The following is a 22,941-nucleotide window of genomic DNA, read 5'->3' as shown; positions in this document are numbered from 1 at the left end:
ATAAGCGTTATTTGTAGATGGTGGCCTAGGGCGCTCGATACAGTTCAGCATATAGTTTCAGCTAGCTTGAAACTTTTGAAGACGTTAACAGACGTTTATAGCTATACTAAATGTTTAGATCTGACATTTTTTATGTAGTTATCACGTTTATTGCACCTTATCGTTTCTTCTTGTTTCAACGTACTTTGAACTGAATTGAAGTGAATTTGAAATTTAGTAGAGGGATCTGGGGATGACATTGCTATTACGTTGCAATTTATATAAGTAGCAAAGATACATAAATATAACAACTTCTATAGCCTGTGTCCAAGGAAGGGCACTTAATTAAGCACCTAGCGATGTTTAGGCCATTTACATGACCAAACATGATAAGCTGCTTCTTGGCAAGTTTGAAAATTAGGCAACTTCTACGATCACTGTACGTAAAGGAATCAAACCTTGAAACATGCAACATGAAATCTTGTAAAGAAATGAAATTAAGATATCATTGTATTTACACTTATATCTGAGCGACTTTGTATGTTTGTCTGAAATACAGATCAAGGACTATCGGTCTACGCAGAAAACATTTATCTTTGCTTTAAGTTACATAATATAAATTGCTTATGATTAGCTTTATATCAGTAAAGTGAATGTCTTTTCGCCTATCTCAGCCACGCGAAGTCTGCTAAGGTTGGGCGTGGTGGTCTGTATTTTACCTTCATTTTCATGCCCTATACAAAACCGATAAAAATTAACATGATGAAGTAAAAATGTAATTGATGGAATTTTTAATCTGTGTTGCATCTTAGGAAAACACTTCATTATTCTAGCGCAAGTGCTGATGGGAATATTAGAGGTGAAGCTACTAACTATTATGCGATACTTGATTCGATTTGAGAAAGTACAATTTAGTTTCAAAGTTACCCAGCTTTAAGTGTAAGTTGAGTACTTTAAGTTAAGAGGCAGAACATTTATTTCCCTGTTTAATTTTTTTTGTAATTTAATACTCTCATGACTTTTTATTTAAAAAAAAATGATTATCAGAAAGTAGACAATTTAGTTATTGTTTTGATTTTATTATTCATTTTATTATTTGTAAAAGGTAATGTCGAAATGAAACAAAAATGAAATCAAGGTTTAATCATAGAGAAGGATCTTAAGAAAGTAATTTCTAACCCACCTTAAGATGTTCGTATCTCAGAAGACGTTTCCTTTCTTTGATCTTTCGTTGTTCAACTAATGCATCATGAACCTTGAAAAACACATCAATTCGACATTAATAATACTGCATTGAAAAGTGAGTGATAGATGAAATGAAGCGATAACGGTCTTAGACAAGACATTTATCCAGGAACATCGGGGCCACCAACAGGCAAGGAGGCAGGCTTCAGTTTCCACTGAAAATTGGCTTTCTTTTTTAAGTTTTTCCTAATTCTTAACTTTCATTGTATTTCGATCTTCTTCAGGCATGCAGAATACTGCTTTACTTCTGGCATAAGAAATTTATTTTACAAGTTTTGAGAAATTTTGCCATGAATAATGCCGATGACAAGGGGCAATACCACAACGGGAAACTTCAGGCATCCTGCCAGTCAGCGAAATTACATCCTTAATCCAAGAATAAAACAAGACAAAATAATTTTGAGATGTACCTTCAGGCACAAAACCAGATTGGTTTAGACAAAGAAACTGACGTTTTCGTGGAAATTACTTACCTTTACCATTGAGACGTAAGCTTTAGTTCCACAAAAGAACTAAATCACAATGAGTTACATCACTATTTTCGGTGTTAGAAAGTTACTATAAAATGCTTGAAGAGCAATAGCACAATCATAAATATTCCTAAGTTTAGAGAGCAACTTTTTGAAGTTGATGTAGGCTTTACACACCTCGTCGTTTTTGTAAAAATAGAAGATGAAGACAGTGATGCCCTGGAAACAAAATAAAAGAAATGAGAATAAATTCCTAATTTTTCAACCGACTGATTGTAGATGATGGTGTAATATGTGTCAGTATAAAAACATTAGAGTACAGAAAACGTGGCAGTTCCACGCCCAAGATAAAGCTTAGCATTACAATAACAAAATAGTGTATATTAAAGGCAGGCATGTGTATGGTTTTCGTACTCTGAAAAGCTTTAGTAACATGTTTCAAAATGTTTGCTTTTTACATAGGCTTTGCTTTAACAAAACGCATTCCTTCCTGCTGGTTGCTAATGGCTGTTCTTCCTGACATTTCAAGTATTACAATGCATGTTTTACGGGAAAGTTATCCTTTTCTTAAATCTAGACCAAACTTGGTAAATATTCAAACTTAAGAAAGACGTAGAGCTAGGGATCGGGCTGGGGATAGACTGAGGTTAACTGCAGAGAAATAAGCGTTGAATGCCTACCACTGCGGCATTAAAGGCAGGTATCATCATCAAGTATGGTCCGGCATCAAGATCACTCTTTGTCACACCCACTGTGGCCACGTACCAAAGAATTGCAATTAAAGGCAAAAAGAAAGCCGAAGCCACCAAACTGCGCCTGAAATCGATAAACGAAAATGGCAAATTCTATAATGAATTAAATTTGCAGGTTTTTAGAAATAGAGTGAAGACGGAAAAAGATATACACGCTTTAAAATGTTTTGCAGAATATTCGTATTTATAAAGCAGAAAAATGGGACTTAAATACTGGACAATAAAATTCGTTGATAACCTTGAATGGTAAAATGTTCAGAATTCTGAAGGCGCTCTAAATCTTTTCATTTCAGCCATTAAGAAGTATTTTTGAGCTCTGAATAATGGCTTCGATTACAAAGGTTCTCTACCGATAACGCTAGTTATGCTCACTAGATGTTACTTACAACGAAAGCATCGCAAAACCATCAACGCTGGAATTCTAAAAGCTTCTTACCTTATGCACTGTAGCTGCTAAATTTGTACGATAAGAAACTGCAGATAACTAAGGAGGGATTAAAGAATGAGCATACCATGCGCGCTGGTAGTTGATGTCTCTCACTTTACGTTCGGGGTGTTTCCAAATCTCGTAAAATGTAATCAGGCGAAGCACCAAGCTTATCTGTAGAAGAATCACGCTGATTAAGCACAAAATGCATGTTTTATTCATTTCATTCGTAATAACCGCGAATTGTACGCGGGGCAAACACAACCATTAAGCAAAAGTATATCGCGACAAGCAACGTATAGATGCTCAATGTAGGCATTATGTGTCTCTCAAACGGACTGTGGTAAACAGATGTAACGTCATCTAGCATCTCGAGATGCATGATTTTTTAAATTTGCGGAGATAACGAATTACTTACGATAAACAGAGCAGCAAGTGGCCCGGCGAAGAACCACATATCGAATCCTCGAACGTAAACCCAGCAACTAAAAGGTGAAGGATCAACATAGCAATCAATACAGTGGTCCAGAAATATGACACCTTTAATATCGAATATTTTGTCAACTTGCCTGATTCTAAATACTGCTAAAATAGGAGAAAAAGGTAATAGATGATAAATAAATGCAATAGGTGAAGGGAAGGTGAAGAGCAAAGAGACGGGTGGCAAAATTCAAAGCTGACTAGGCAGTTAAGCCCTTCATCCAGAACTATAGTTGGAGCTAATTCACCTTCCCTTTGTTATTCAGGCGTGACTATAGTAAGAGCATTGATGGTGTAACTTCAATTCAAATACCAAATGAATTAACAAAGCTTAAAAGTAACATGCTGCATGTATACAAAAATCAGCAAAATAATCCTTTGTTAACTGAATCCAAACACGACTAAGAAATAAAAACAAGCTGAGCAGAACGAAATGGTGCTACAATACTTACTATCTGACTTTCGTAAAATTTTCAAACGGATAGCCAATAAGAGAGATAATAACAGCCAAAGGAAAACCTGAATATGATGATAGGAAATGAATTTTAGTAACTAAAAATTATGATATTTAGAGCCTTAATTGATAAGAAATGGTAAATTGCTGTAAGTCATTGACGTGGAGGACTGTAAAACTGTTCTTGGAAACAATAGAACAAAATTATCGATAAGAGCAACAATAAAAGTGAACGTTGTGTCGACCTGCATAAATTGAGAAGTTTGAACTTCAACAATTCCTACCATCTAATAAACAAATTAGCACTATGACTCTTTAAAATAGATTTACCTTCTCATTTCACTTAAGTTTCGTACCTTTGTTACGCATTGATGCATAATATTTTTAATCCATCTAACTTAAAAGCCAAGTATTATAACTTCAATACTTCAATGAAACGCAAACTTATTTTAATTGTGACATAAATATTTAGCAAAGCATGTCTTAAGTTCGATTCCTAAGATCGTTTGATGATGCAATAAATATACATTACCCCAGCCAATCACACTGTAGAAAGCCTCGATGTTACTTTTGTCTTCATTGAAGAAGTAGCGAATGCGTGACAGTTGGTGCACAGATTCCAGCATTGACCAGCTCATTACCGTTGTATGAAACAGCTGCATTATGACAGACAGTGTTGTGCACATGCCCTGCACAAAATAGTTAATAAATATCAAATATTTTTTTATTCTTGAGAAGAGTTAGCAGTAAATTTTCGATTGAGTAATTTGCTATTATTGGTAAACAAAAAGTTATAAAAAGCGCCACATAGGCTTCTAATGTTTATAGCCGCCCTTAGACTGACCCAAAGTGTAGCAAACAGACGATAATGCGCTAAACTTTATAAAATGTTCAATCTCAGATAAGACAAAAGAGACAGTATAATTAGATATCTTCTAAGGAGGAAAAAAGGTACAGGATCAATGAAGAACATGGTGGGTAAAAGTGAAAAGGTGAATAAGAATTCCTTCTCTTGATCTTCTTTTGCAAGAATCCCTCGTTTAGATATCTAAAGATGTGTTGTTTGGATTCTAAACGCTCTTACCCAATCTTCCTTCTTTGACAGACCGAATAAGAAAACAAGCTGAGACATCAAACAGCCAACTGCCATGTAGATATACATACGGCTGTATTTTGTGCGAGTGCACCTAAGATGCAAGAAACATCATTTCAACTTAGACTTATTTTGTAATTATAGAGAGTTTACAATGAATAAACATATTCGAAAGTTGATATGGCCCACGTAAACACAGAGAGAAAAAAGCTATAGAGAAAAATACATTTTGCAACCAATTACTATTACCGTACTTCTTGCTATCATGGCCTCCCTGGTATTAAATATGGCCTGGTCTCTGTACTAGCAGTAGAATGTGTGCAATAGTTTGCAAAATCTACTTAATCTTACAAATTAGCAAAGAAACAAAGGTCTAAGAATAAGAAGTGCTGACACACGACCAAACAAAATAATTCGGAAACAAAGTAGCAGGATGTAAACACTATTCTAAGCAAAAAATTACCATGAATTTAAGTAAATTGTATTAGGAATAAATGATATGAACAACTTTTTGGCGGTACAGCACTTGAAAATGGCTGTGAAGAAAACAAACATTTCACAACATGCTACTAAAAGATTTTTCGCCTGACACTCCTCAGAGTATAAAACGTCAGAATAAGGATCTGCAAGAACATGATGGAAAATATATAAATATAAATGGACAATATAATGGAATAAATAATAGATTATTAATTGACAATGTTGCGAGCATAGCCCGTTATCAAGTACAGTTTACTTTAAATTCATAGTCATTTTCTATTATATTACACAGCATGCAATCTAGCATATTCTAAGCAGCTTTTAAAAAAAACCTGTTACCAATTTGATAAAAACAACACTCTTGTAGGCCGACAAATTACAAAATAAATGTTTCTAATGACTTACCCAAGCATGTACATTGCAATGACGTATGCAAGAAGTATGAGGATTGACACAATCGTCAATATGATGGTAGCCAGCGTAAATGGGTCGGTTGGCTCCGGAGGCTACAGAGAATAACAGTATGGAAAGAGATATAAAAAACAATTGCTAATGCCATCATATAAGTATGGCCAGTGCAGTGATGATGTCCTGTTCAACTAATAAAATGGTATAAAGCTCTAGCAAACATTAGAAGCTTTAGAAGATTTTTCGAACGGGGAGAGTGACTCAGGAATTGAGGGGACCTTCCGACCCCAAGGCCTCCATACACCAACATTTGAATGGAAATCACAGAATCTTTACTGTCAGGGGCTACTAGAACGAAAGAGAAGGGCTACTTGTCACATCAATGCAACAGAACGTCTTGTCTTGAAGCGCCTATATGAATATAGCTCTTAGGATTTGACACGAAGGCAATTTTTGCAATTCATATGGTAATCTAAAGGTTAGATATTGATTTGAAAGCCATGAAACGACAAAACCTTCATATGTAACAATTAATTTTCTCACCGGGTCGTAGTAAGGTTCCATAACAACGGCAAATGATGACAGTGTGACCTGACTTGCGGCACAAATTGTTGTGGTATCGTTCGTTTTGACCACCCTCATGCCGTAGTTTGTCCAGTAACCATTTTGATATTTTGTACTAAAATAAACATTCTTGAGTTGAAAAGATAAAATATTTATTTTCAAAATCAGAATTTATCTACTTCAAAATAGAACAGAAAAGCGGGAACACACCCTAAAAACTTTTGACATGATTCCGCGCTTTTCGTTTAGAATTATTCGCATCATTTAACTCATCAGAAATTATTTACTGATTTTCAGTGTTCAGTGACGTCACTCGGTCCAGACATTTAAACATGTATTAACGCGTCTGCCAATACGTATCGTACGCATTTTGTCGTCTCAACCTTTCTCTGATGTTTTATAGAGAAATGTGGAAAAAGAAGGTAACAAGCGACCTTGAAGGATGTGTCCGTGTGGTATGGTTACCTAAAAATCATATGGTTATGTGATATGGTTAGCTACACCTATTTGCTACTGTATCTCGGGAGGCTTGTGAAATAAGAATTACATATCTAGCTAAATTTACATACCTTTTCATTTCTTAACTAAATGCGAGCTTCCTTATGAGCTATGACACACAACAATAAGGAATACGAAATATAACTTCAATTGTTTAAGACCTTCAAACAGAAATCGATCTTATTACTCTTCATACAATTATTACTTCAGGTGTTGTATGACGTAATTTGGGATACCTTTCAGCATTAGTGCTTAGGTACTGCCAGTAGACGCACCAGGGTTGGAACATCCCTTTCTGCAAAAACAATGCACACAATCATCAGTATTTTGATTATGAAATCTCGACATATAAAGGAAACTGCGCTTGAGCAAACTAGCTACTTCTGCAAATGTTCAGACAACGAAAATTGGAAAACTTTGACACCCGAATGAAGAATATCGGGGTATTGGTTATCCTCTTCCTGAGACAATCTTTATGTTTAGAACTTACTTGAAGCATTTAGCTCAATGACCAAAATCTTTTTAAAACCTTTTAACATACTTAAGTATGACAAAATGTATGAAATGCTTACCTTTCTATGCCAAAGAGTGATAATGATATCAGAGGCGACAGGAGCTTTTGGGATTGGTATGACACCCAATGATACAACCGCCGAGTTAATGATGTACTTTGGAGAATAAATGAGGTCGTCTTCAACAGCGTAATCAACGAAGGCACCTGTGGCTACCAAATGGCCCGATCTGAAGAGGAAATGTCAGAGGTCAGAATGGGCAGTGTCAGAGGTCAGATAGGAAAATGTCAGAGGTTAGAAGGGGAAATGTCGAAGGCAAGAAGGGGAAAAGTCTGAGGTCAGAAGGGGGGAAGTCAGTGTCAAAATACGCAACAGCAAGGCAAGATTCACAGCATAATTACTTGTTTACTAAATCCAACAAAAGGATGACAGATAAAAGGCCTACGTCAAACTTTTATGATTATTTGAACTTTTTCAATTTCTGTAAGAAACCCTTCCTTAAGGATTCATTTTTAAATATACTTTATTGTTGTAAAAAGCACTGAAAATGATATTCAAAGCATTTTTTATCTTGGGTTCCACTTTTCATAACTATGCTATTAAAACAAAAAATCCTCTTGCCAATGTTGCTCGCCATATCTGCATCAGTTTCAGATATAAACTATTGCAGAGCAGGTGGAAAGCGTCTTACCTCCATGTTTTCTTCAGTCTCACATCATCTTTAGTTATTTTTTCATCTTGAGTGTTATCGTACATCATAAAGGAGTACTGAAATACACCTGTGAGAATTCGATACAACGTAACAACTGTGTTTATATTATCATGATTACGACAAAAGTGCATTTTGGGTAATGGAAATATCATTTCAAAGGATGTCAGAAAAGCACACAAAGGAAGGACGATGTAACAGAAGTGAGTTGGTTGAATGTCAGATGAATCAATCCTCTTTCAATCCAATAGCATCTGTTTGCTTAAATTGGTGAGAAGCGTGGAACCTACCATCATTGCTATGAAAACACCGGGGCCCATTCATTAGAACTAAATTGGTAAATAGAGAATCTTGGTTGCTTCTCATTTTAAAAATGATCTTTGAAAATATAATGATTCCACCAATTTACAATCTTAAAAAAGACAAAAAATCAAGAAAATATTTAATAATCATCGAAAGTGGAAATCCTTTAAAGTTCTGGCTTACAAGCTCAATAAAAGTAAATATTTTCTAGACCCGGGATAGTGCAACAAGGTGTGGAAATGTTTTGAATTATTATCTACATTTTAACTGAGGTGAAGAGACCTACCTGATGGTATCGTAGCATACGGGAGCAAGATAGTATCATTGCGACCATTCCATTTTCTCTTTGGAAACCGGTCCTGTTGGTTGTAATTCGGCCATACCCGATCAGAATATTTGTAGCCTACGCCAGCCTCAAATACTAAATATAAAAAAATAGTTAAGAAATGGAAGGATAATGCCCATCAAAATAGAGTTTGTAGTGTTGACATGAGGTAAAAAATTGAAATAAATGGTTGCTAAAAACTTTTAAAATGATAACAAGGCTGCAGTAGTTCACATTAACGTATAAAGATGATTTTATGAAAGTGTGATTTCGGGATACACAGCAAATATGTAAATGCAAATATCTATGTAAATGTTTTGCAATCAAAACACTTGTAATCTAGATGTGAGTCTTTTATACAAAGGCCTTGGGTAGTCATAGTCCTTGGCTCCCCTTGGCATCGTCTTTCTAATGTAGTAATGTAGTAACATCGCAAGTAAAGTCCTAAGTAATTTCATTTTGCAAGTTTTTTAATATTGTGGAAAAAACCACAGTAATTTTGAGTTTATATCAAATGTCTCAGGTGTTTTGCGCTCATCCAAGAATGGTATGTTAGACTTAAACCACTGTTGCGATTAGAGAAATACTCATGAAAATAGTTTCGCAAGAGCAACGTTTTCAAAAGATTGAGTTACCTAAAAGCATTAGCAGCAAGCAGGACCCCTTACTAAAATTGAGATTGCTCACTGAGGGTTTCACAGGAACTAAACGTTTTGAAATTTAAGTTGCATCATTGTTATGATTAAATCAAACGTAGTAATAAAAAGAATTAGGATTGTAATAAAATGCAAGTCAGCATCATCAATGTGATCGACAGTGCTCAGCCACCTAATAAAAACTTTAGTATGGTATCGAGGTGTGTAGAATGAGGAGTGTCTTGCTGCTCAGTGCTTTTACGAGACTGCCTTGTTTTCTCTGCTGTCATACAATTCCATTGCACAACAAAGCACTTAACAACTCAGATGTCTAGCATGGGTTTAAAGCTTATGACATACGCATTTTAGTGCCATCGAATCTTTTCAGTCGATAAAGATCTTCCTCGGCCGTGATGGTCCTTTTGTAATGGTAGTACCCAGCCAGCTGCGTGCCCAAGTCAAACATTAACCCAGGAAGGAGCATGCCTGGAATATCTGCAGCCGTGGGCTGAAATAAAGATAAAGTTTTAAATGAATCAAAAAACATTTAGAATGGAAGCCAGCTCAGATGAAGAAGCATGGGCGTCTATCATTAATCGAAAGACAAATTACAGAACCAGTGTAAAATTCTGTTGTTTGCCTTGTAAGTTTTCCTACTATTCAATTCTGGTTCAGCTTACTTTCTGAAGATTGATAAAACTAGTTGTAAAGTTCTTGAAGCTTGAAACTAATTAGACGTGAAAATTAAATAGTTGAAATGTGGCGAAAAACTGGTTACCCTTTCGGAGAGGATTGCCTTGCATGCATAATACCCATTTGTTGCATTCAGAAAATTCTAGAAAGAAGAAGGAAAGATTTCCGATAATTTTCTGAACAATTGAGCATAACTGAAATTTTTCTTTTCGTCAGCGCGACACAGATCATGATTTGAAATTATAAAAGTGCATAATTAACAGAAAAACATTAGAGAAAAGTGTCGGTTTCGTTTAGATACTAAGGATTTGATACAGATAGAAATGCATTTACTATGATTGTGTATACTTTGACAAAGTGGTTCTCCCAAGATTTCAGTTTCCAAAAAACTATATCGACTTAAACAAAGGACTAGATATCTTGAGAGATATTTCATTTAACAACAGCGATTATACATTTATTAAAAAGAGTTAGTAAAAAATTGGTTTTCTTTATACAATAATGTATCATGAGGAAAGGTATAAGTTTTTAACGAACGTAACAAGCTTGCATTTTTAGGAGTCGCTAATTTGTACGGCTTATTTGTACGGCTCAAAATCACTCGCTTTTTGGGGGTATTAAAGATACACAAAACAGTGTGTTAAAGTAAAGGCCCATAAAAGGATACCAGTCAAATCTACTTCTTTAGCACAACATATCAAGCTATTTCATTTTGAGCTACATACATTGGCGCAGGGTGTTGTGAACGGGTCGTTGCAACCAGAAACGACCGGCGCTCTCCAATTTGAGTAATTCTGGCGACACCATAACTTTTGCAGCTGCAGCGGACTCAGGGTTGGTGGAGCAGTGGTTGGAACCGTAGGAGGAGCTAAGATTCAATACAAATGAAAGTGTAATAGCGGTAGAGAGACTTCCATGTGGAAATTTTTATCAATGTAGAACTTAATTCACATTAATGTAGAACTACATTTCAAAATGCATCAAAACAAATTATCATTTAGATCAAAGTAAATCAGACTTTTCCTAGTGTGAAATACAAGTTTAGGTCTTTCTAAACATCAACTCGTCTATGTAGCTATATTTCTTGCATGACAAATCCCTTTGAACAAACTATATCAACCATTCTCTACTTTTATGCTATCCTAACAGCACGTTTGCTGTTTCCTTGTGCAACATTGCTTGGTGCTTCGAATAAAATATCAAATAAGGACCCTCCTGTAGCTCCAGTCCCTGTTCTAAATACATTTCGGGAGGTTGCAAGTTAGGCATTAGAAACGTCGTTACTTCAAAGATTTCTCTGATGTATACAATACGAAGAAAAATATCTTGCGTACTACAGATGAATCCTTTTTAATGAAGACTTTGTAAGAAGTTTCAAACCTGTAACATTTATTGAACTGTTCGTAGCCACCGATCCATCGAGGAAAGCAAAACAAAGCAAAACGAAAATCATGGCTCAAGTTCTGCAGGCAACTCCGAGTTGATTATCACAAAGTTTAATTAAAGTTCAGCCAGCGAATTTTAAATATCAATATATAATTCAGAACTTAAACTGAGCACCCGTTTAATTTTTCCGCAAAGAAGATCGACATAAATTATGCATATACATGCTAGTTATGAATTAAGTATTGACATTAGTAAGAATCGTGACAAGACCATGTTTGCTTCTGGCTTCTTTGGCAACCAAAAGTAGTCACCTTACAATCTAACAGTATCCCCATGTAAAATGGTAGTAAAAGATTCACTTGGACCAATGTCGCTAAATCTTCATGGTTATTTTGAAAGTTATTGGGAGTCATATATAAAAAACGATAGAGCATCCAACGTCACTAATGATCTATGCAAAATCATGTTTGATTTTTTTTGCAACGAAGGGAACAACCACTGCTGTGGCTTTCGGTAGATGGGACGTGCCAACGCAACGCCACCTAATGATCCCCAGTTTAAAGCGCGACGTCGAAAGGACTTTATAGGAAAAAGCAAATTCTTACTTTTGATAAGAAAGAATAGATAAGGAAGAAGCAAGTTTCGATAAGAAAAACTATTTTAAGAAAATATTCTGTTGTAATAAAATTTGAAAAAATCTCAGTTTTGTGTCAAAGAGATAGATGGCCAAAAATATTCACTTCAAGTGCCAAACAGCCTCATTCTGGACTGTGGAAGCCAAGCCAACAGCACCTCATCTTGAGCATTGTTTTTCTGATCAAAAATTCAAAATGGTGATGGATTACGTTGTTTACAATTGAAGGGTGAGATAAAACGGAACAAAAGTTTTATTTGCTTTTGACGATTCAATAAAACAAAAGAACTTCTGTAAGAGCATATTCCCCTGATATAATTATGTGCGATATTTAGCATATTTTAAATCATTGCTTGTCCCATACTGGAAGCTAAGTTAGGCCGTTGCGACGACCTGCAAACGTCAAGGGTGTGTAAATGGAAGGTTTCAGGTACTACGGTACAGGACGTTATTTTGCGGTAACAAACAGGTTTGCGCATAAATACGAGCCATTTGAAAATGACAGAAGCGGTCGAAGATACATTGATCGGGGTGATATTGACTACTACAATGAACCAATACAGGAAAGGCCAGATGGAAGTAGACAAGAGCCAACGCAAATCGACCAGAAAAACACATCAGACAGAAAGCCTTTGGAAAGAAGAAAGGATCCATACGGCGAAGACCAGGACAGGCAATACATTTCAGAAAATGCAGCAAAGGATCAACTACCAAATCAAAAGGTATTTGAAAATTATGTGAAAGCTAACTCAACAGACCCTAAAAGACCAAAGAACGACCCCGAAAGCGAATGGACAGAAGGCAACTATGGTTTTAAAGACAGAGATACAGATTTTGTTGAATACAGGCCACCAAATTTAGGGTACAAGCCAAACAGGGATGAAGAGGCACTTGGGTCTACAAAAGAAAATATAAGCAAAGAACCAGATCCTAGTTCAAAATATAAAAATAATGGAAAACCACAGTTTTATCCAGAAACAAGAGCAAATTCTCGCAATCAGGGTCCAAGAGAACAGAGTACCTTCAGTAAGATTTATCCTGATGATGAAAAATTTGACTCAAATGAAGACCAGTTTCCTAAGCCATATGAGGAACCATCAAATGATGTTGATGAAACTAGCAACTACAGGCTGCCTAAAGAAACAGCACATGTTGATAATACAGTGAACAAATACACAGAGCCAATGAGAAATAACAAATATTCTGGTGATAAAACACATGATCAGCCAGCAATTAAGAATCATGACTCAACATATCAAATTGATTACACTGATGATGACTTTTACAACAGTGTTGATGGGCCTGTCTTGGTTTTAGATGAAGACCAAAGAACACCTTTTGAGCATCAACAGTTTGATGAACAAATGAGAAGACCTCAAGATAATACAGAAGAATACAAGAGACAATCTTTGGTTTACAATCAGTCTACTAAATATTTTATACAGCCAGCTGAAGAAATAACAAACCACCAAAGTTTGAGTCCTGACACAGAAAAGGATAAAGTTTATGATGAACAGAGTTATGATGATGATGTACAGTATCAGGTACTTCCACAACCAGGACAGAACAGAGCATATAATTCAACCAATGAACCTGAAGTTGTTAAGGCTCAAGAAAAAAGGCCAGTTGATGAGGAGGTTTTTTGTGAAGAGGTCAAAGAAGTTAAGAGTGAGTTCTTGAGTTTAGAAGAGCTTGAAAAGTGTGACCAAGAAAGTAACATTGAAAGTGATTGGCCACCTCCCCCTCCAGATGAAATTCCACAGGAAAGAATAAATGGAACAGGTGTTCACAGGGACCAAGAAATTCATGATGGAAGAAGTGAACTGTCCTTATATACTTCATTTTTAACAATAGATGTTAATTCAAGTAGAAAAAGTGATTTAGACACTTCATCACTCGAGGACAGTAAACACAGATCATCATTATTAAACTTGGTGACTGGGAGCCATGAAATTGATCATGTTGATGACATTGGAAATATTGACAAAGAAGACATGGATAAGATCAAACATGACCTTGAGATGATCTCTAAATATCTTCACAACATGCCCTTGGGTGCTTCCTTTTGGCCACAAAATTATGATGTGCTCAGAGATTTGGTGAAGTTGTATTTAGCAGCAAAGAATACAAACAGTGCTGCTCTTTCTTATCTTTTGGACTATTTCCTGAAACTTGATTGGCCAGAAATATTTCTGAAATGTGCTAAAAAAATTATGAAAAGTTACCCACAAGTTTTTGTTCAGGCATCAGATGAAAAGGTAGGTATAAAGCAATGGAGAAATAATTTTTCCCTTTTCAAATCAAGTTCTAATGCAGTTAATAAATAACAAATTATGAATGTAATCAAATGCATATGCTGAATAATTTCACCATGGATAAGAACAGTTGATTTCTTAAGATGATCAGTTGATTTCTTAAGATGATCAGTTGATTTCTTAAGATGAACAGTTGATTTCTTAAGATGAACAGTTGATTTCTTAAGATGATCAGTTGATTTCTTAAGATGAACAGTTGATTTCTTAAGATGACCAGTTGATTTCTTAAGATGAACAGTTGACTTTCTGATGAACAGTTGATGATTGGGTAATTTTTATGTCTTCCAGATTCCATTTGAAGACCCAACACCAGAAACGCTAGACCTGAGTTTGGTCAGTTTGGAATATGCCGTTGCAGTCATATTTCAAGTAATTTTGTCACTTGCAGCAGAGTTTACAGAGGTACATGAACCAAGTAGAAAGATAGGGCACAAAGGATTCATCCACTTTATCTTCCAAGATTTACTTCCGAAACTCCATGGCATTCCTTGGGGAAAGGTATGGAATCATTTTCTTGGAAAGTGGGGGTGTTTTGAAGCCTTACTGTAACTCAACATCCTCTTACTTTTTCTCAGAATGGAAATAAATTTTAGTGACAAAATCTCCATTATGTTTCTAAGTTTTGAAAGCAATCTCTTTTTGCAGAGCACAGCAAGAGAAGAATTTCTACATTCTGCAAATGACATCCTTTATAACTTTGTTCAGTCTGTGACAAACATGGCTTGCTTCTATGAATGCAATGCTGTGCAAATGCTCATCAACTTGAGGAAAGAAACTGATTACATTGGTGGAAACCGAGTTAATATAGGATGTTTGTTGACTCTGTCATTCCTAATTGATGACAGGAATAATCATTTGATTTTAGCAGATACAGGTAAGCAGAACTTCATTTTAGTAAGAAATTCAAAACAATAGACAGTCAAGATTGCAAAATAGTTTTGTTTGCATTCTATTGTATTCTGATACTGTGTCAGTAATGTAATGTAGATGTTAAACATACCCAGATATGCTGGTAGCACTGCATGACTGTCAATTTGCTGTTGTCTGATGTGCCTTAAAGATGTGAATATTTTTTAATTGTAAGCATACGCAGAGCTCAACACATTTGATTGATGAAATGCTGCCTAGGAACCCAAATTTGACAAAAGCTATTTTAATATTTTTCAGCACCAGTTGGCTTGTTGGTTCACTATGTGGAAGAAAGCTTGTCAAAAATTGACCACTACTATGCAGACTTTTCTCTGTCAGAATTAATCGATGGCTTGACAAGAATTGCTTCTCATGACAGTAATAAATTTGTTGTAAGTCCCTGTTTAACTGTATCCAATAGCTGACAGAAGGTATCTGCATATTTGAAAGGCACAACTGCTTATTACCTTGTTGCAAATGTATGTGTACAAATTCTGTTTTCTTAGATATTATCCAGTCTGGATTGAGTCCCCTCATCTAAAAATACCATTGCATTTAAAAGGGGTTGAGATTTAAGATATTTGAAATATTAATATTTTTGGATTGTGTGAGCATTGATTCATCTTGTTTGTAAATGAATGCTTATCTGTATGTTATAGATATGTTCGCAAGGAGGTATAAGTGCCATAACAAAGATATTGAAGAAAACAAGAGACAATAATGAAAGAATTGCAGTATGTCGTTTGCTTTGGAGTCTTTGCTTTGTGGAAAAATGCAAGCAAAAAATTATTGGAAGATCACCTGAAATATTTGAAATTGTCCAGGATCTTCAGGTAAGTTTTTTCAAGCACCAGACTATTCACACATTTGTTCAAAATTTTCATACAGAAGGGAAAAGGGCAGACATGGTTCCCATGGCATCTTGTTGATTAGCATTTTCTGACCATGCAAATTGTTTTAAGTAAAAAATGTGAATTATTAAGAATTATTATTTTGAATTTAAATAAACAAACATATTTATCCCTCATTTAGACAATAATTGCCCTTTTTATAACTAAAATAAGCGATACCCGAATTTGACATTTTCCTTTGTTTTCCAACAGTATAGTATATAAAAATTGAACTTATTATTAATGTTTGTACAAAATTGTCTTCTTGATACTAAATTCATTTTTATCATGACACAGGATTCCGAGAATTGTTCCTTGAGAGAATTGGCAGAAGCATTAATCTGGGGATTTGAAGACAAGTACACAGACCAAAGTAAGCAAAAATCTATCAATTTCTAATAAAATATATTTTCTTATGTAGCAAAAAAACAAATAAAAAAATTTGCAATTTTACCTGTGCAATATACAACTTTGTTCTTCAGATCCTCCCCCAGTACCAGAGGTCAAACATGTTTTCATGAGCTATCATCCAGAACAGAGGGCAACTATGAAAAAAATAAGCTTGAGACTCAAAGACAAGGGATACAAAGTGTGGATGGAGAAAGATGATAATCAATCATACCCAGAGCATTTGATTGAAGCTGTTGAAAATTCTGCTGTTGTCCTTATTGGGATTTCTCGCAAGTACAAGCAGACACCATCTGTATTTGCAGGTAAGTTTTTGTCTCCTAATATATTAGCATTTGCAGGGTTTTAAGTTCAAATAACAGAAGCATTGAGGTGTTAGTTAAAACATCTGTAGAGCATGATTATTTCAGGCAGATGAAAGGTTGGAGACATGGTTTGACTTATGTATGCAAGGGTAAAAGCAAAATCACTGATGTCATCTTTTCATTGATGGTAGCATAAAATCTGGTGTAATTAACAGTCAGATTGATCCATTGGCCTCTGTGGCCTTTGTTTCTAAAAAATAGTCGTGCCCACAACCTATACAGTTTTCATTCACTGATATACTGCAATTAGTTTGAAATTTTGCCTCCCTCTCAATAATTTGACTAAGTTAATGTCCGCAAAAATATTTTTTCAAGAGACTTTTCAAAGTTCCTCTTGTTTTACCTCCAGAGGCGGATTATGCATTTCACATGTGCAGACCAATGATACCAATAATTTTGGAGAGAAATCACAAGCCAGATGGTTGGCTTGGGATGTTGGTAGGTAGTAAAGTCTGGCTTGATTTCACAGAAGAATCAAAATTTGAGGGTCACATGAAGTTGCTAATGAGACAAATTGGGGAGAGAGGAAAAGCAGAAAGAACTGTCAACATCCTCTACATTCCAAGTCACCAAACTAGAGGTAATTTTGGGACAATGATAAAGAAATGAATATCCAAATAACAGTCTAGGGAAACTGTCGAACTTTCCATTGATCATTGAGTATTCAAGCTAACAAATTCTCCAGTGTATCATTGGCTATATCACAAAATAATTCAAAAAAGAAAATAAACACAGAACTTGTCTTATGCAGTTTTGATGCATGTAAAAGGTGGCACTTTTTGCCACATTTGTTCTTAAACTTAATTGTCATTTCAAAGCATCATTAAAAGGTATTCTCAAAAATTCTGAACTGAAAATCCAATTCTTATTAGCTTCCATATCATCTTCATAAGGGGGGGGGGGGCAATCTCATTAGGCAGAAAGATCAAAAGGTACCCAAAAAATGATTTACAACCAGTATTCAGTTACTAATTTTATTTAGTGTAAAATAATTGATTTACTCACTTCTGTTGGCATTCAGGAAATGATAATGATAATGGCAGGCTGATTGATGTCTCAAGATGGGGGAATGCAGAAGTTCAAGAATGGCTGCAAAAGCATAACTTGAAAAAGTAAGTTGCAGATGAGCATTTAGTTTGATTCTTATGCTGGACAGATTGTGGATTCATTAAACAATCTGCAATTATTACTTTTGCTTAATGTTAAAAGCTATGAAACTTATTTAAAAAATTAAAAAATATTTCTTTGATTTATAATTTAAAGTTGTAAATAGCAAAATGAAATACATTCATAAGTTCATTCACCACTACCACATAATTTACCTTTGTGGGACAAAATTTACTCTCCATTGTCTATCGGGAGGATTTTCCTACAATACTTTGACTATGGAAATAAATTTTGAGACAAATTGATTTTTCAGCTCCTCCCTGTTCTACGTTTGCCATTGGTTGGTACAGTACATGCATATTTTGCTTCCCACAGCTGTTAAAAACCTTAATCCTAGACTAACAAAAATCATTAGACTTCAGTTATAATCACACCAAATTTTGCTTGAAAATCTGTGACTGTTAGTGGAGTGTAACTGTAAACAGAGCTAAACTGGATAGTTTTGTATGTTTAGGTCTTAAGCTTATGTGGCTGTAAACTGTAGTGTGACTTAAAGTGAAGAACCTTAAGCAGAGTCCACTGTATTTAGTTTAATTTTCTCAACCTCTTATTGACATTTTATTCCCTTTTTGCAGTTGTGTTGCTGATGAAAAATTGAATAAACTCTCTGGATCACATTTGCTTAGGCTGCACCACTTAAGACGAGAGGTGTGTTTTACTTTCAACAACATATTCTAGTCTGATTAAAATTAAATCACTGTAGAATGAAGCAACAATTTTACGGAACTTAACTAAATGTTTTTGAAAATTGAAAACCCTATCATATCCACAAACATGTCTGGGATGATGAAATGTATGGTCCCTTTTGGTAGGATAAATGAAAAGATATCATGATTCTTTGCATCAATTCATAATTAGTTGCATATTTCATGATGTTATTCTTAAAAAGCTGGTTATATTGTAAGCACGGTTAAATGCTTTCTATTGAGTTATTTTCATGGTTAATACTCTTTTTTCATTATAGAATGAAAGTATTGCATTGTAATATTGTTAATCATTTCCTTTGTTTTAGAGTCCAGAGTTTTATTACAATTTGCTAGAGCCACAGCTAGGCTTCACAGATGTCATTGACATGATGGAGTTCACACAAGCTCTTGAGTCTTTAACTGAACTTGTATAAACTTAAATTTTGCACATGATCAGATGTTATGTATATGCTTTATTTTGATAGCATTCACTGTTGGTGAGATGTAAATAGTTAAATCCTGTCTATTTGGGCATGCATGTATTATCGTGATGTTATGCATGAATGTTTTCATTTGGGGATTATATTGAAGCTATCGATACTTAAAAAATTGGTTCTTTATTCTACTTAAGATTTCTAGATTTTTGAAATATGAAATCAGAGGCAATGGAGCTCAAAATACTTGGCTAGTTGACCAGGGCTGTTATACTATTGCTCCAAACCAATGTCTTTTTGGTTTACATACCTTTTTTCACCTCAGATGATTTAAAGCCAAGACATATTTTATCATATATACAAGTATTTTAGAGCAGTCTAATTGTAGCAATTTCTTTTTCATCATATATGCAAGTATTTTAAAAGAACTTAATTATACGGGTTATTTCAATTCAAGATAGTTATTTTGATAGTAATAATACATAAAGCAGTGTTAATTTGTTTCTCTGTTATACTCTACAACATTTATCATATATACATTTAAAAAGTCTCTCAGAGTTATTTCTATAAATCAAGACTTATTTGTCTTGCTATATTTTCAAAAGTCTGTTTGCTTTTATCTATTTAAAGTCTTCCTTGACTGTCAATGGAACAATAGGCAAAACCTGAGTTGTAATTCACTTGGAAATATAGTACTCTCTTTTCATAAGAAGCAGATAATATTTTCTGAGGCTTAATGCTCTTAATTTTGAAGAATTTGAGGCTTGGTGCTGTTGTTACTTTAACAATGATCTTCTACATCTACAGAATTTAAACTATTTTAAAGGTCATGCATCTTTAGTAGCAGAGTTGATTGGTTTTTTTTCTAACAATGCATCTGCAACTGGGGATATTCTCATGCTGTTCTTATTTTTTTGGCAAATCAAGCCTCTTAGTTTCTATAAAGTTCTTATACAATTTTCTATATATTTTTAATCAATAAAAAAAGGTTCCAACATTGAAAAAAGATTGTAACAATGAAATAAAAATGAAAATAAGCAATGAAATAATAAAAAGTCATCATTAAAATGGGGTAGGGGTATTCAACTTCAGCTTGGCTCTGGTATTTTTTCAAAAATGACATAGGTCCAACCTGTTTTTAAAGTGAACCAGTGTCAAGTGTGTGTATCAGATAATTCTACATAATTTATATAAAGATGAAGAGAATAAAAATATAATTCTGAGGAATAAATATAATCAAGCAAAAATCACAAAGAAGGATAAACAAGCAAAATATTTTAACATAAAAGCCTAAAACCTTCCACTTTTAAAGTGAAAATAGATGGTAACAAACAAAAGTGAAGCAGGAAATGTGCTTTGGTGTAAAGAACAAGATGGTTCTAAGTTGCAATTCCTGGTTTCACATTCAATGCAGTCATCAAGGTTGTTCAACCATTGCATCTCAAGTGTGAAACTAGGTCTGTCTTGTTCTATGCACAAAATCATAATATGACTCTGCCCATACAGCATTGAGCACTATGTAATAAATTATAAAACGGAAATTTTAATTTGATTAGCAAATATATACACCAAGTTTTGGATCGAAATAGCCCAACCAGAAACATATGCACATCATTTTTTTAACTATTTAGATATTTTGTAATTGAAGTGTCTCAAAAGAAAGCTTTGATAAAAATTGATAGAGCATGGGCAGTTTTAAGATTCGGACATAAACATGATAATAATATAGAGTATTAGATGAAACAAACTGGTATTTGCAGGCACCGCAGAGCAGGGGGGGGGCTGGGGGGCTCTAGCCCCCACTTTTTACAAACAGCCAAATATCAAATAATAAACTACCAGAAAAAGCCTCTCTTTATACGGTTTTATCCTTCCCCACATATTTTAGACACCCACTTTTCCACTCTGTGGAACCTGATTTGGCAATTTGGCAGTTTTAGAATCAATATTCATCAAAACCTTATTCTGTTTGTTTTTGTACTACCAGCTACTCTATAGCTTCTTCCTCATTTTCTAAAACAATGTCCTTAAGAAGTCTGTGTAGAAAAACTGAAGGCAAACCAGCCAGGCATAATAAAATGGCACACAAAGCAAATAATGAAGAAATCCCATGTGGACTATGTGTGTCATGTAACGCCAGCAACACAACAGCTGCAATAGCATTCAAAGGGACTCGAAACCAGTTGATTATTCCACTATGATGTCCTTCAGGTAACGTGAAATATCGCAGCTTTCCAACAGCTGGGAAATAAATTCCACAAAGTAACTCAATGAAGAGGAAGATTAAAAAGGTTGTCCTTGGATGATTTGCACTGGCATAGGATGCAGCAATATTGGCAAACATTGTTAAATATATAACAATGGGTATAATGGTTGTTATTTTAACCCCTCTCGAACTGAGAATTTCAAAGGTTGATCCTCCAAGCATGATGCAGGCCATGAAACAAGAAAACACTATACCTAGGGGTGGATTTGCTGGATCCAAAACAGGAGTCCACAAGAAAACAAATATGTACATTACGCTCTCAAACAAGGCTTGAACTGCACCAGTTATAAAGATCTTGCGGTCAGATAAAATCAAACGGAGACTTTCACAACAGGGCTTCAGGATCTTTCCTTTCTTCCCATAATTTTCATTCCAAGTGCACTTTATCAAAAATCCAGCCAAAATAAGAAATGGTATTGCCAATACAAATGGTGCCACTGGACCAAACGAGAACCAGTCTGATGCCATGTTGGCAATTACACCAGCAGCAATTGCAATGATGCTATTAACAGATGTTGCCTTTGAAAATGTTACCTGAATCCATTCAGGAGGGAACTCGTTCGTTTGCAAGTGTTCATAAGTATACCAAGAATCAAATGCTGAAAACAAAAGTGATGTTGAGATTCCACCAATGATTCTACCCATAATTAGGACTGAGTAGTCTCGAGACAATTTAGTTATACAGCAAATAGAGTAAAGGACAGTGAACAAAATGCAAAGTTTTTTCCTGCCCCATGCATCTACTAAGAATCCAGCATATGTGCCAAAGATGACACTTGATGCAAACCCACAGACATAAATAACAGCAATCTGAGTGTCGATGAAGCCATAGAAGCTGTAGAGTCTGTATAAATATGGAGCTTGAAACCATTCTGCCAGCAATGCCAGATAGTAGACATTAAAATATTTCTTTTGGAACTCAAGGAATGCAGGGTTATTGATCACTGGTTGGTCATCTCTGAACCTCTTTAAGAAGAAATACAACAAAAACGAAGATGAAGCAGTGACAGTCAAGGCAAAGTATGCAATCACCAGCATATTGTTGAGCAGATCACAGGTGAACTAGAATGAAAACATCTTATATTAATTAGACAAATCAGCACAGTAATTTATGATAAACATGCACAGGAACGCTGCATGATCTTAAAAAGTAAATAAAAGATCGCAGGCAAAAGTACCTTACTTTAAATGAGGTCTTGGTTTTTAATTTTTTTTCAAATTAATACTGACTCACTGGACATCATGATAGCAAACAAATCGAATCTTACCGAAAGTAGAAACGTGATTTTCTTGACCTAAAACCAGTTGTACCTCCTGCTGTGCATCAAAGAAGGTGTTCTGGAGAAAATTTACGTCGAATTTCTATGCACATTAGACAATAATTTTTGGTGCAATTTTCTTCATCGTACGCCATAACACTTGACAACGAGTCATTAAATGAAAACGAGGCATTT

The 22,941-nt window shown here is 35.0% G+C and overlaps 3 protein-coding genes across 3 annotated transcripts; 1 reads left to right on the top strand and 2 right to left on the bottom strand.

Annotated features, from left to right (window-relative positions):
* Positions 1–574: 574 nt before the first annotated feature.
* On the bottom strand, positions 575–16,752 carry LOC135681049 (adhesion G protein-coupled receptor L2). Its single transcript, XM_065195324.2, has 20 exons — positions 16,616–16,752; positions 15,363–15,415; positions 10,753–10,895; positions 10,113–10,169; positions 9,695–9,842; positions 8,661–8,795; positions 8,054–8,141; positions 7,423–7,591; positions 7,087–7,145; positions 6,332–6,467; positions 5,786–5,886; positions 4,892–4,994; positions 4,340–4,496; positions 3,806–3,872; positions 3,292–3,358; positions 2,959–3,047; positions 2,375–2,510; positions 1,872–1,913; positions 1,163–1,234; positions 575–713 (listed from the first exon to the last, which is right to left on the bottom strand). The coding sequence occupies exons 1-20, from the start codon at positions 16,678–16,680 to the stop codon at positions 645–647; spliced, it is 1,956 nt and encodes a 651-aa protein (XP_065051396.2). The 5' UTR covers positions 16,681–16,752; the 3' UTR covers positions 575–644.
* LOC135681041 (uncharacterized) lies at positions 11,668–19,771 on the top strand. The gene is made up of 11 exons (XM_065195307.2): positions 11,668–14,305; positions 14,651–14,860; positions 15,008–15,236; positions 15,530–15,663; positions 15,931–16,104; positions 16,459–16,534; positions 16,644–16,874; positions 17,284–17,514; positions 17,956–18,046; positions 18,677–18,749; positions 19,114–19,771. The coding sequence occupies exons 1-11, from the start codon at positions 12,464–12,466 to the stop codon at positions 19,219–19,221; spliced, it is 3,399 nt and encodes a 1,132-aa protein (XP_065051379.2). The 5' UTR covers positions 11,668–12,463; the 3' UTR covers positions 19,222–19,771.
* On the bottom strand, positions 15,931–22,914 carry LOC135680996 (solute carrier family 61 member 1). Its single transcript, XM_089113743.1, has 2 exons — positions 22,756–22,914; positions 15,931–22,549 (listed from the first exon to the last, which is right to left on the bottom strand). The coding sequence occupies exon 2, from the start codon at positions 22,523–22,525 to the stop codon at positions 21,209–21,211; it is 1,317 nt and encodes a 438-aa protein (XP_088969869.1). The 5' UTR covers positions 22,526–22,549; positions 22,756–22,914; the 3' UTR covers positions 15,931–21,208.
* Between the last annotated feature and the right edge of the window lie 27 nt (positions 22,915–22,941).

This window comes from Rhopilema esculentum, chromosome 18 (assembly GCF_057945365.1).
Source record: "Rhopilema esculentum isolate cy_ngs chromosome 18, ASM5794536v1, whole genome shotgun sequence".
NCBI lineage: Eukaryota > Metazoa > Cnidaria > Scyphozoa > Rhizostomeae > Rhizostomatidae > Rhopilema > Rhopilema esculentum.
Note: the sequence above shows the minus strand (reverse complement) of the source record. Positions and strands in the feature narration are given on the sequence as shown.

Coding starts and splice junctions, on each gene's coding strand:
- LOC135681049 (XM_065195324.2), bottom strand. CDS start 16,680: ATGAAAACATGTTTGACCTCTGGTACTGGGGGAGGATCTGAAGAACAA. Junction 6,468..7,086: donor CTAAGCACTAATGCTGAAAG/GTATCCCAAATT, acceptor TGTTTATTTTAG/TACAAAATATCAAAATGGTT. Junction 1,235..1,871: donor ATTTTTACAAAAACGACGAG/GTGTGTAAAGCC, acceptor GTGTTTTTCAAG/GTTCATGATGCATTAGTTGA.
- LOC135681041 (XM_065195307.2), top strand. CDS start 12,464: ATGGAAGGTTTCAGGTACTACGGTACAGGACGTTATTTTGCGGTAACA. Junction 14,306..14,650: donor TTCAGGCATCAGATGAAAAG/GTAGGTATAAAG, acceptor TATGTCTTCCAG/ATTCCATTTGAAGACCCAAC. Junction 15,237..15,529: donor TTTGATTTTAGCAGATACAG/GTAAGCAGAACT, acceptor AATATTTTTCAG/CACCAGTTGGCTTGTTGGTT.
- LOC135680996 (XM_089113743.1), bottom strand. CDS start 22,525: ATGCTGGTGATTGCATACTTTGCCTTGACTGTCACTGCTTCATCTTCG.